At 36.0% G+C, this 13,368-nt stretch overlaps 2 protein-coding genes across 2 annotated transcripts in view; both read left to right on the top strand.

Annotated features, from left to right (window-relative positions):
* Positions 1-1,563: 1,563 nt before the first annotated feature.
* On the top strand, positions 1,564-2,464 carry LOC107138375 (DPH3 homolog). Its single transcript, XM_015480984.2, has 2 exons — positions 1,564-1,668; positions 1,799-2,464. The coding sequence occupies exons 1-2, from the start codon at positions 1,564-1,566 to the stop codon at positions 2,105-2,107; spliced, it is 414 nt and encodes a 137-aa protein (XP_015336470.1). The 3' UTR covers positions 2,108-2,464.
* A 3,845-nt stretch (positions 2,465-6,309) lies between these two features.
* Positions 6,310-13,368, top strand: part of Dytn (dystrotelin) — a 55,768-nt gene continuing 48,709 nt past the window's right edge. Inside the window, 2 exon segments of the mRNA XM_015480983.2 lie at positions 6,310-6,328; positions 13,209-13,283. Of these exon segments, the coding sequence (XP_015336469.2) occupies positions 6,310-6,328; positions 13,209-13,283 (94 nt within the window).

Below are 13,368 nucleotides of genomic sequence, written 5' to 3'. Positions count from 1 at the left end.
CAGAGTACTCCTGAGTTAAATCTCCAGTAACACACACACACACAAACATACACACACACAGATAGGCAAATGACCTCAATAGACATTTCTTTAAAGAGGTCATACAAACATTTATAAAAAATGCTAAATATCATTAATTGTTAGGTGAATGCAAATTAAAACCACACTGAATTACTATATCACACCTGCTAGAATGGCTACTATCAAAAAGAAAAAGAAAACAAATCTTAATGAAAAGGAACCTTTTCACACTGAGACTGTAAATTAAAAAACAGTATGGAGGTTTCTTGAATTTTTAAAAATAAAACTAGCATATGAACAGCATTCCAACTACTGGGTATATTTCCAAAGAAAATGAAATACATTTTTGAAGAGATATCTGTAGATAGAGATACTACACAAGAATCAAATGTTAATCAATGGATGAATGTATAAAGCAAATATAATACATATACACAATGGAATACTTTTAGATCTCAAAAAGAAGGAAATCCTGTCATTTGCAAGAACATGGATGAACATGAAGGATGTTATGTAAACTAAAATAAGCCAAGCACAGCAAGAAAAATTCTGCATGATCTCATTTATATGTGGAATTGAAAAAGTTAAACTCAGAAGCAAAGAGTAGAATGGGTAGTTACCAGGGGCTGGGATGGGGGAGTGGTTGGGAAGATATTGGTCAAAGTATACACAATGTCATCTAGATAAGAGGAATGAATTCAAGGAACCTATTTATAATAGATTTAAATCACATGGTGATCATCAGCTGATAACAATGTGTTATATTTTGAACATCACTAAGAGTAGATTTTGTTCTCACCACAAAAAATGAGGATGTGAGATAATGCATACATTAATTAGTTCTACTGAGCACCCCACAATGTGTACTATCTTATGACATCATGTTGTACCAAAGTATATGTAATCTTGCCAATAAAAATTACCAATTAATTTTTTAAATAACTCTCAGATTCCTTTACAATGTCAACTGAAATTATCACTTGATTTCCCTTTGGGGACCTATCAATACATTACATTATGTTATTAATCCTCAAATGTCAAGCATCCTTGCTTTTGTCCCTAGAATAAATCTGACTCAATTGGATCGGTATTTTAGTTGGTCTTTTAATGTATGGTTTCTAGGTTCTTTGTTTAGGAATCTGTTACGTATATTATAAATAACATTGGCCCACAATTTTTATGAAAATATTATGAACTAGAGAGAAATTATAATGCTTTATTTCAGCATTGTGTTGTGCTGGCTTCATAACAATTTTCATAGCTTAAGAATCTGTGTATTTTAAAGCTAAAAGGCTTGACACAGGGAATTATCTGGGCTCAGAACATTATATTTTTAGTTCATTTGAGATATCTTCCTTGGTATTGGTTTTCTATTTTTTCTTAAGTTAATTTTAGCTATTTAAATTTTCCTCTGAAATTGTTCATCACATATGTAAATATATACATAAAATTATCCTGGCATTTGCATAAGGGGCTACCTACATATTTTTAGGTATAATGTATCAAGGCTACACTTTCTCTCTCAGAAGTTATGATCTTAACATGTTCACGCGTAAGGATCTATCAGAGCATGAACAAAACCCTGGCAGCCTCAAACAATCATGCACAATAAGGACAGTGGCCCAGTTTCTGGCTGGTGTGGAATTTGTATGTCTAAACCAGGCCAAGTTGAGATTGCAGAGGAAGATTGAACCCTATTCCTCCTGGCTTCCTCAAGGTGGAGCTGTTTCAGAAGGTAAAGACTCAATTACCGCCCAGCCGCCTTTCGGGAAGTTAGACCAACAGAGGCGTTGTCAGACGGCTGGGGCATCTGCCCTCTGCCGGCCCCAACGAACCCAAGGCAGTGTTTCACGTCGAGGTGGAGATGGAGGACTTCCAACATGACGAGGACTCCGAAACGTATTTCTACCCCTGTCCATGTGGGGATAACTTTTCCATCACCAAGGAAGATTTGGAGAATGGGGAAGACGTGGCAACGTGTCCTAGCTGCTCTCTCATTATAAAAGTGATTTATGACAAAGATCAATTTATGTGTGGAGAAACAGTCCCGGCCCCTTCATCCAACAAAGAATTAGTTAAATGCTGAAGAAACCTTCAGGAATCCACATCCTGAACAGTTGAGAATGAGCCCAGGTGGAAATATCAAACGCAGAGTAACTGATTTTTTTCACGGGGACAACTGTTTTGTGGTTTGCCATTCTGTTAGCGTTTGGATCTTTTCACCAACTGCTGAGTTCATCTTCAAATAGAAAAGTGAGCACCAGATAGGTCATACCTGGATTTCATGTTTAGAATGTTGAATCGGAAGCATTCTTAATTATCCATCTGAATTTAAATGAAGATAATTTTACATCAGTGCTTTCTTTCCCTTATACCTTAAACCTAATTCAGTATCTGATAACAGCATCATCTACCTCAGTCATTAGGATTTCTTAGTTTAAAAGATATATTTTTNAAGCAAGAACAGACATCCTTGGTGAGGGTCTACTGTGAGCATAGAACAGGAAAAAAATTTGCCCAAGTTCAAACATCCCAGGAGAAAAGAAATACAAACAGCATTGGCAGTCAGTGATTGTTGATAATGCTGCAATAATAGGAATGATTTTGTTTTAAAGCAACTGTGTTGTTTAAGTTTGAGAACTACAACAGAACATACCAGGAATTAATTCTATAGTAAGCAGAAAGTAAAACCAAGGTTTTTCAGGTATGATTGGAGTTCTGAGTGATGCTTGTGCCTTATTTAGCCCCACAGACATTTGTGGAGCACCTCTGTGAACTGATTTAATGCAATCTCTGTCTGATTAGCTCTGGGGTCTTGAGTTCAGGCCAGTGGATCCCTCACCTGTACAGGTATAAGAGATGGGATCAGAACGTTTTCAGCTATCAGTTCTCATTTCAGGTGTGGGCAATTGCCAGAATGGAAAGGGCAATTGAAACCTTGATAAACTCAAAACTTATGAATCATGAATTCAGGAAAACTCCCAATTTTTATCAGCGATGTTACCACACTTCTGAGTTTGAAAATTAAGTCGGCTGTTTGAAGGATCTGCATATACTTTATACATTAAAAAGCATTTTTCTTGGATAGCACAAACATTTTGATAACTACATATTAATTTATTACCAGGATAAATTGTATTGGCGTACTAAATAAAATCTGATAATTTAAGTTCTCTTGTTTTCACATAACTCTTCTTTTAAATATCAAAATATTACATTGAAAAAAAAAGACTCGATTACCAGTAACAGTAGGACCATGTTAGAAAAAAATGCCACCTTATCAGTCATTTTGGAGGCAAAATTATAATAACTGTTTTATTTGTAATCCTGAGGAGAAGAGAGAAGGTCAAGAGTGGAGAGAGGAGGGGATGTTTTAATGTGACTACATTTGTCAGAACTTGAACCAGAGGATGCAACAGTAACAATAAGTTTCCAGTTAACAGAAGTAAGTGAAACAAGTCTTCAGATCTTTTCTCTAAGCCTGTCCCAAGTTCAGCCAGGCTAAAAGCTCAGGGCTAGCAACTGTCCATTTTCCCAAGTTACATTTCATTGTATCCTAGTTCATTCTATATTTAAATATTTAGAACACTTCTCTATTTAATTATGTTATTTAATTGGAACTCTTTTTTTGGATATTGATACTTTTATTTGAGAAGTTAACCATTTTCAAAGTTTCAAAATCCATTCTTCATAAATTCAACATTTTTCATAGGGATAATCTTAGATCAAGCCCTTGTAAGATTTAATTGGAACTCTGGACAACTTTTAAAATTTTTTTTTAAGCAAGATTCTACAGCTGAGCTACATCCCCAAACCCCCTGGTACAAGATTCTTGACTCAACAGAATTAGTCAGTGCTAGAGCTTTGCTCAAATCTGAACATGACATTCAAAAAAAAAAAAAAATTTCAAGCCTCCTTCTATTGTTCATACCTCAGATATTATGGTATGTCTTGATACAGTTACAACGTAATCTAAAACTTCTAAATGTTATTTCAACTTTGAGTCTGCAGCATTCAACCAGATGTAGATTTTTGTACAAAATAGATTTGCTCTCCTCCTAGATTTTTGTCTTATCTGTTTACAGGAGGCCAGTATGATTGGCATAAATGATCAGTTGTTTTCCCCTCCACTTGATCCTATTCTTGCCCCATTACTCATCAATTTTCATTTGTAAAACGTCCCAAGTTTTTGTTTTTAAGAGGCCAACAGTGTGATGCTAATACTTTTCAAGAAGAAAATAGTAAATTGACTGTTCTTCAACTTCATATACATAGATCAAGGTTATTTTCTTTTTTTCACATTTTATAATATATATCTTTGTTTTATTTATTTTTATGTCGTGCTGAAGATCAAACCCAGTGCTCCACCCATGCAAGGCAAATGCTCAACCGCTGAGCCACAACCCCAGCCCCATTCAAGGTGATTTTTGTTATGGGACATTCTAGAGTAGATTTGTATCCACTTACAGTTGTTTTAAGCATATTAGTTGGGACTATATATTGCTCTTGGAGTATAATGTCTCAGCTGGAGGTTCAAATAATTTTGAAAGATAAATCAAAATTGATTTCCTACCTCTTCAGCAGCCTGAAAATGTTAATGGTAAAGTTCTGATATGTTAGGTTCATGTGATGCCCTTTTCAAAAATTCTAGTAGAGTTAGAAAGTGTTATTTTTTTTTAATGTGAACTATTTTAGAAATAAGATATTTGGGGTTATACTCAAAACTTAAGAGAGAATATGCATTCAATCACAAATTGTAATTATCCTTTTGAAGACTTATCTATTTAGTACCTTTTTTAAATGTGGAATCATACCTCTGTATTTATGAAAGAATTAATAAAATGAGTTAGATTCCATTCATATGTAACTCTTTTCTGGGTTTGTTTGTAAGGTTGCCGTTACCTGGAATACAGAGATGGTAAACCCCGCTCTCAACAACACCCAGAACATGTTTTATTTTCCTCTCCTACAAACTAAAACAGAAATGGCCCTTTGAAACAGAGATGTACAGGTGGCCTTAAATTATTCAAGATCTCTATTACTAATGAATGCACTTGAGCAAGCCTTTAGGAATAGTGCAACTTCACACATCACGGTTTTACATGCGACTGTGGGGCAGTCAGAACAAACAAAAAAAAAAACCTCTACATGGAAAGACCACATCTGAGTCTGCAATTACCCAGCTTTTCCCTCTTTCAGAACTGCTGAGTCATTTATGCAGAAAGTTTGACTCAAATGCTTCCCCAGGAAAACTAAGAAAGGTAAGGACATGGCAGAGCCATCTCCAGCTATACTGACTGGACAGGAGGTTGACCCTTCGGTGTCACCTGGAGACCTCAGGAAGCAACCAGATAGCATTTGTATTCCAAGGACAGTGCTGACCTTATTTCTTTTGCTACAACTTTTCAAAACAGATCATACTTAAATATATTTGGAAACTGCCTAGATTTTGGCAATCTCTGATTTCCACTATTGCTATCATATTTTTCGAAAAGTAATGTAATCAGTGTTTGCTTTAGTTTCTCTCCATGTAAAATAATATTTATATACCCAAATAATTTGTTCATTCATTCATTGATTCATTGGAGAGAGAATACTGTTTAAATTTAATTATTGCGTAACTTTTTGGGAGGGTGGGTACCAACTTTTAAAACCAGTTTTCAAATGTGATGTCAACAAATGCAATGGCATTTTCTTGGAAAGGCTTTCTTGTAGAATAACTCATTGTCAAAGGATATGCTTTGAACAATGTTACAACATTAGAAGTTATTAACAAGGTAGCTAATTGACTGTTTTTGTTAAAATACTGGCTGAATTCTATGTAGAAACACATAAATGTGAATATTTGGATATATATGTGATAAATAGTATTGGTTAGAAATTTTATATATAGACTAATTTAGCATAAGTCTAATTTGACATGCAAATAATTGAGTTTCAATTTTTGTTCTTAAAATTTAAGCAAATTTAAATTTTCTTAAATTAGAATATAGTCTATTTTTTAAATGATAATGCCTCAAAAGTTCTGGTGTTGATAGTATTAGTCTCAGGAGCTATTTTCAGTTTTATGAAAAGTGTGGCCAGTATAAGAAGCCTCTACCTTATATTCTCCTTTTCATCTCCTTAAGAGATTTCCCAGTCCCCCTGTTCCATGGATAAAATGATTCCTTTAATTGGCTTCTTGTTCTCCCCTGCTCATTCCTCCATTTCAAAACCTTCTGCATACATATCGGTTCATTTCTAGTTACAAGGACCATCCTGCCATCTGGTATTCAGGAAATTCGTGAAATGGACCCTGATAAAAAAGGTGAGTATTATTGTCAAGTTTCTGAACATAGTTTGTAAATTAAAAATTGAGGGGCAGATGTACCCTCAGACCTCTGAGAGTAGAAGAGTAGGCACACAGCAAATGTTTTGCCTAATAAAGAAGTTATTAGTTGAGTAAAGTGAGTTTCTCTCTTTTCTAAATAGAAATTCATAATGGATTGAAAAGTATTTAGTCTGTTGTCTCTGAAGCACCAAAACTAATTTGACAAAAGTTTTCACATCCCATAATTATGTTTTAAATTGCTATTCAAATACACAAAAGTGTCTTTTTAAAATTTATCTTCATAGTTTGCTATTTAAATGACATCACTTGAGATAGTTTTATGGGAAGATTAAGTTCACAGTACAACATGAGTGCAAAGTTCCCACAGCTGTCACTCTATGAATATTTGATAAACGAATATGGAGAAACTAATTCTTCTTTCTCCCTACATCTCTGTATTGAAAGTTAAGCCCATGACTAGTCTGTGACATTTTTATTTCTGGAACTATTTGCAACCACTTTCTCCTAGCTAATACAGATTGTTAACTTTAGTTGATTGATATAAAATTCTGTATAATTTCAAGATATTTATTGAAAACAACATTATGAGTCAAATTATTTTGGGGTTTCCCAAATTGGAGCCCTCCTACTAGTAAACCCAACACAAAACAGCAGGTAATCTGTTCAAAGCTCAATTTTTCTCTCCCTAAAGCAGTGTTTCTCAAATCATTGGAGGATTTGTTAAAATGCTGGAGACCCCCTGTCGAGTTTGATTCAGTAGGATTAGGGTACAGACTGGGAAGGTTCATTTCTAACAAGTTCCTGTGCAATGCCAATGCTGCTTGTCTGGGACCACGCTGGGAAGGCCACTGACCTAAAGTATCTATTTCTGGACCCTCCAACTAGATGATGGACAGTTGAAAGAGATCTCACTACATTCATCTGTAAGAAATGAACATAATGATCTAGCTAAGCAAAAGTGAGGATTGCTGGAAGCAAAGACGTTTCCCAAATTGCTTCTAAGAAACACACATGCAGTTTATGTTATTATGTCTTCAAGCATCTAAAACTACTTTGTTCATAACTTAGGGCCTGATGCATCCAGCAATGTCTTCCTTTCTTGAGTTTTCTCACACTGCCAGAAAAGAAGTTTTTAACAATGAAGCCTAGTAGAAACAGGGCTGCCGGCAGCTCACCTGGGATACACATTCATTTTCCACATCGAACAGCTTGCCAGGTTACGCTGCATAACTTCATCAGATGACACTGCAAAGCATCACTTGACAGGAGTGATGGGCCAGATGGCAGGCAGCTACAGAGCTGCTCCTCCACCAAGAGCTGCATCTGGGAACCTGCAGAAACCCTGGTTTACTGATTCCCTGTATCCACTTAGTGCATCTGGGAGAAACTGGGGCACAAAAATTGGACAATTTCCAGACGAACAAATAATGCTGGGCATCACATGTTGTCAATTATTTCCACACTATTATGCATATTTCCAAAGAGGTTTCTGACCTCTCCCATTCTTTAACATTGGAGTTTTCTCTGAAAACTAAGAATTTTTTAAAACAAGGAAATATTGAATAGCAAAAGATGTACAGTGAACTGTGGGTTCTTGGATATGTTTGCACTTGGAAATAAAAGAACAGAAGTAGAGGGGCCTGGAACAGGATCTCTTCTTTAAGTGGGAATATAGGTGCATAGCCTACATTCACCTTATGTAAGTGTCTTTGACTCATGATATCGGTTGCTGAATCATTATACAGCTAGTTTTCCCTTGCTATCCACAGGAGATTGGTCTGAAGATCCCCTACAGGTATGCAAATCTGCAAATGTTCAAGGCCTCTATGTAAAGTGTTCTTAATATTTTTATGTAACCTCTACACATTCTCTGTATACTGAAAATCATCTCTAGGTCTCTCAGAATACATAATGAAATATTACTGCTGGGTAAATGGTTGTCAGAGTGTATTGTTTAATAGTAAGGGGAAAAGTCTGTGTTCAGTACAGGTTTAATTTTTTAAATATTTTTAATCCTCAACTGATTGAATGCATGGATACAGAAACTTGGGATACAGAGGGCTAACTGTTCATTCAGGGAGTAGATGGTGGCATGCTCTGTCTCCTTAAAGTTGGGCCTGTCCTGATTCAGCACTGTGACCCTCCCTCAGTGATTTGGCATAGTGCTTGGAGCTCAATATTCTTATGTATAAAAGTGAGGACTTTGCTCACAACACTGAATGTTCATTTTCCAAATCAAAATCAAGTAAAATCGTACTTCAGTGTGAACTTAAGACTAAGTTTGGGAAGGAACCATCCTTTGGAGACAGACAGAAACCTCTAAGGTTTTTATCTTTAACACCTGTACAGAGGCCCCAATCTGATTGCTGATCTGTCATGGCTGCCACTTGCTTGCTTTTTGCCTTTGATTTTAGAGTCTTGGAGACATGGGGCTCTGTGCAAGATTGCACACAGAAGACTCTGCCACCCCTGGTCTCTGGTCTCCCTGGTTGTGCCATATCATCATTCCTTCTACTAGCATGCATACAGTAAGAGAAACCTCTTAGGTTTCTTTCTTCCTCTGCTACTTAGAAGATTATGTTCCTCAGAGTGTTACTTAGACTAATTTTCTCTTCAATAAATATATTCTACCTAAACAATCTGATTAGTGAACATGATATTGCCCATATCTAACATCCCCATATCCCCCAATCCCAACTTCTGTCCAGGGTTCAGCCTCTCTCCCCACTCCAGGAAAACTACAGATAAGTTCTTCAATGGGGCTGTCTGTCCCTTCATAGTAAGTAAGGCCTGAGTGGTGTGGACTTCATTAATGGATCCTTAAATTCAAAACAACTGTTAGATCACCCCAAGGAGTAAAAAGAGCTTAGATCTTGAAACACACAGAGACATGGGCATGGAAACATTGTCTTCAATCTTTAAATGTTCTCATTGCTAAAAGAATAGAAACAAAATAATATGGCCACAACCATGAATGATCTTGTCACAGATATTTGAATTAATGAAGTCCACCTAGTAGTCCCTCATTTTAGTTTTGCTTGGGGTCCACTTAGCAAAGGTTAAAGGACTGGCTGTGTTTCTAATCACAAAACTTTCCCAGCACACAGGCCACTTACTCCCAGTTGCTTGAGTTTTATGGCAATTAACTCATGGTTACATTTGAAAGTATTTTATTTCCTTCAAGGCTTATTCCTTTCCTGGCTCCTCCTCCTTGACCTATACATGCATTCAATCATCTCTCTTGCCTTTGAAAACAAATTTTCATTTTACATGTTGTTTCATTATGATGCTCTCAGATTAAAGATCTTGGAAAAGTTGCCTATTTTAGGCTTTCTCTTCATCTTACATTCATTGCTTAATCCTCTGCAATTTGTTGTTTATCCCCCTCACTCCACCGAAACTGCTCTTGCAAAGACTTCCAAAGATCAGGTAAACCATTAAAAACGGAGGACACTTTTCAGCCCACAGTTGATGATCTTGTAGCTTGCAGGTAGCAGGTAGTGAAGCTTTGGCTTGTCTCTACTTTCTGAAACTTACCTTCCTTGGCATTTCATCAATTGCTATCCTCGTTTGTCTTTCCCTTCTCAGTCCTCTTAGGTTTCTCTTTCCTCCTCTACTACTTAGATGATCATGCTCATCAAGGTGTTGCTACTTAGCCTAATTTTCTCTTCACTAAGTATGTTCTATTCAGTCTGATTAATGGACATGGTATTGCCCAAATCCAACACCAACAACTCCTAAATCTCTAGCTCAGCCCAACTAGCAGCCCTGACTCCAGCTGCAAAATCAAAAATTGAAGCCCTCTTCAGAACCTTGAACAGCTTCCCCTCCCCATATTCTCTAAAACTGAGCTGTCAGTATGCAGCCGCTGGCCATATGTGGCTATTGAGCAATCCAACTATGGCTAGTCTGAATTGAGATGTGCTGCAAGTGTAAAAAAGACATGGAAGTTCAATGACTAATAAGATACAATAATTCATTAATAATCTTTATATTGATTATATGTTAAATAGTACTTTTTACAACCCTGTTGTAATAGAGAAGGAAACCCCCAAGAATTCTAGGTATCAGTACAGATACACTGCTACCCTGAAGCAAACAAATAAAATATAGGACATCAGAGCCATCGCTATCCTCTCCACACTGCTGCAAAAAAAGCCCAGGGCTCCTTGATAGACCTTGTTCAAATAGCCCTAAATTGGTACCAGTGGTTGGATTTGGCACAGAGTGGTGGATTGAAATTTATCTGCTGTTTCTATTTGGGAATTCCAAACTATGCACACACAAACACAAACATTCACAGGTGATATCAGGTTTTGCAGATGATATGACTGTCTATATAAATAATCCCTAAGAATCACTTGCAAGTTGACTGGATCCAAGACAATTGCACTAAAATCAAGAAATTTCCTTCATTCCAGTAGTTTTCAAACTATAGTTTACATCAGATTTAGTTTATATCATGTTTTCAAGGGCCTGTTTAAGCAACATGCTTAGTCTCACCTCTACAGGACAGAGTTGGTGAGAATTTGCATTTCTAACAAGTTCCCAGATAATAGTGATGGTGCTGGCCCAGAAACACACTTTGAGGACCACTGATGTATACCAACAATAATTGAATAGAACAGGCAGTTTTAAGTTCCTAAAATAAACTAAACAATCAATGTGTAAGACCTTTGAAAGTGTTGCTGAAAAACATCAAAAATAACATGATCAAATGATGAATTCTACTTCATAGTTTTTAATTTTGCTGGATGTGAAGACTGATTATTTCAGTTTTAGACAACAACCAAAAAAAAAAAAAACTCTGTTAGGAGACAACAAAAAGCTCTGTTGTGAGACTTTACATGTCTCTTCAAGAGATATCAAATTTTGGAAGATTGAAGATATAAGCTATGGAAAAGTAAGGGAAACAATTTAGAAATAATGTTTAAATCATGCAAATACCCTTTGAGGGATGTATTATATTCCCTATCTATCTGAGAAAGAAACTGAACATCAAAAAGTAAATTAATTTCCCCAAAGAGAAAGAGAAACAATAGAATTAGGCAGGACTGGCTCCAGAGCTCTCTCCTCTCCTTCACACAGTGAAATGGGAAAATTCCCTATCAGTGCCTAGAAAGTGCTCACAACTGCTAGCCATCACAGCAATGATGGTGGTGTGAACTGGAAATAAGATCTACTAAGGATTCTTTTTTATTATAAAAATAACATGCTTTGGGCTGGGGCTGTAGCTCAGTGGTAGAGCACTTGCCTAGCATGTGTGAGATACTGGGTTCGATCCTCAGCACCACATAAAAATAAATAAATAAATAAAGGTATTGTGTTCATCTACAACTAAAAAAAAATTTTTTTTAAACATGCTTTTTATAGACCATCTAGATAATAGCAACAAGTATAAAATAACTAAAAACACTGATAATTCCTGAATCCAAAGATGCCTACTGTTAACTAAGGTTAAACTCTTCACAGGTGAGAATTTTTATCTGTTTAGTTAACAATAATATTTCAAGGACCTATACTCATGTCATAGAAGAACTCAAGAAATACTTGCTAAATACTTGAGACAACTTTTGGTCATTTTTACTTATGCATAAAAATATGTGTACAAATAAAACTGGAATATAGTGGCAAAGTTGAGTTTATATTCTACATAGTTTTTTATTATCATTACAGCATTATAGTTATACATAGTGGTTGGGTCCATTTTGACAAAATCACACATTCAAGGAATTTGATTTCAATCCCCCATTGCCCCACCTGGCTTTTCTTCCCCTCTCCCCACCCCCGCCCCCATTCTCATTCCCCAGCTCTAGTGGTTTTCCTTTCACTCCTTTATTTATTTATTCTTGATTGGTACTTTCTACATTTTTTTTACATATACATAAAAGTAAAATTCCCTTTGGTACTTTCACATTTGCATAGAACATAATTCTGTTAGTTTCATTTCATATTTTCTCCCTTCCCCATCCTTCCTCCCTCCCTCCCTCTCATTCTCTATCTTCTACTCCACTGATTTTCCATATATGTTTATGATGTCTGATCACCCCCATCACTGCCTTTCTCCTATTTGGCTCTAGCTTCCACATATAAGAGAAAACATGCAACCCTTGATTTTCTGAATCTGGCTTATTTCACTTAGCATTTAGTTTTCCATTTCTATTCATTTACCAGCAAATGCCATTGTTTTATTCTTCTTTATGACTGAGTAAAACTCCATTGTGTATGTATACCACAGTTTCTTGATCCATTCATGTATTGACAGGCATCTAGACTGGTTTCATAATTTGGCTATTGTGAATTGTGCTGTTTCATTATAGTATTTTGATTTTAGTTCTGTTGGATAAAAACCAGGGAGTGGTGTAGTTTGGTCATATGGTGGTTCCATTCCTAGTGTTTTGAGAAATCTCCACATTGCTTTCCACAGTGGTTGTACTATTTTTCAGTTCTATCAACATATCAACAATGTATCAGTGTACCTTTTTGGCCCCTTTCGAAAGTATCAGATGGCTATAAATACTATATATAGGTGGTTTTTTTTTTTTTTGTGTGTGTGTGTGTGTATGTCTTGCTTCACAAGGCCTTTGCCTTCTTATATAAAAAGTGAGCTGACGCCCCACTTTTTGATGGACTCCTTTTTTGGTGGATTTGCAGAGTACTCTTTAGGGTCACTTGCAGCCATAGGATACTATAAGTCCCTTATTTTTTGTTTTCAGGTAGAAAGGAGAGTTCTTCATTTTAATTTTTTCACCTGCAAAATAATATATGGTTACATGATCTTTAACATTCCTTTCTGGGACATGGTTTTTATATCGTGAAACTCCTTTTTCCATGATATTTCATGCTTTCTTTACAGATATTCTTAATAATATTGAGAATTCCATGTATAGAACAGCCTTCAAATTGCGATCAGTGCAAACTTTGTGCCAATGTAAGTACACGCTCTCTTGTAACACTTAGAATAATCTGACCCTGATGATGTGTGATATAAAATTCATAGATAAAGTAGAACTTAC

This window comes from Marmota marmota, unplaced genomic scaffold (genome assembly GCF_001458135.2).
Source record: "Marmota marmota marmota unplaced genomic scaffold, marMar, whole genome shotgun sequence".
NCBI lineage: Eukaryota > Metazoa > Chordata > Mammalia > Rodentia > Sciuridae > Marmota > Marmota marmota.
Note: the sequence above shows the minus strand (reverse complement) of the source record. Positions and strands in the feature narration are given on the sequence as shown.

What these genes read in the sequence shown, in the direction of transcription:
- LOC107138375 (XM_015480984.2), top strand. Translation starts at nt 1,564, where the DNA reads ATGTTCACGCGTAAGGATCTATCAGAGCATGAACAAAACCCTGGCAGC. An exon ending in TTCTGGCTGGTGTGGAATTT is followed by an intron (nt 1,669 to 1,798) that starts GTATGTCTAAAC and finishes TCGGGAAGTTAG; the next exon opens with ACCAACAGAGGCGTTGTCAG.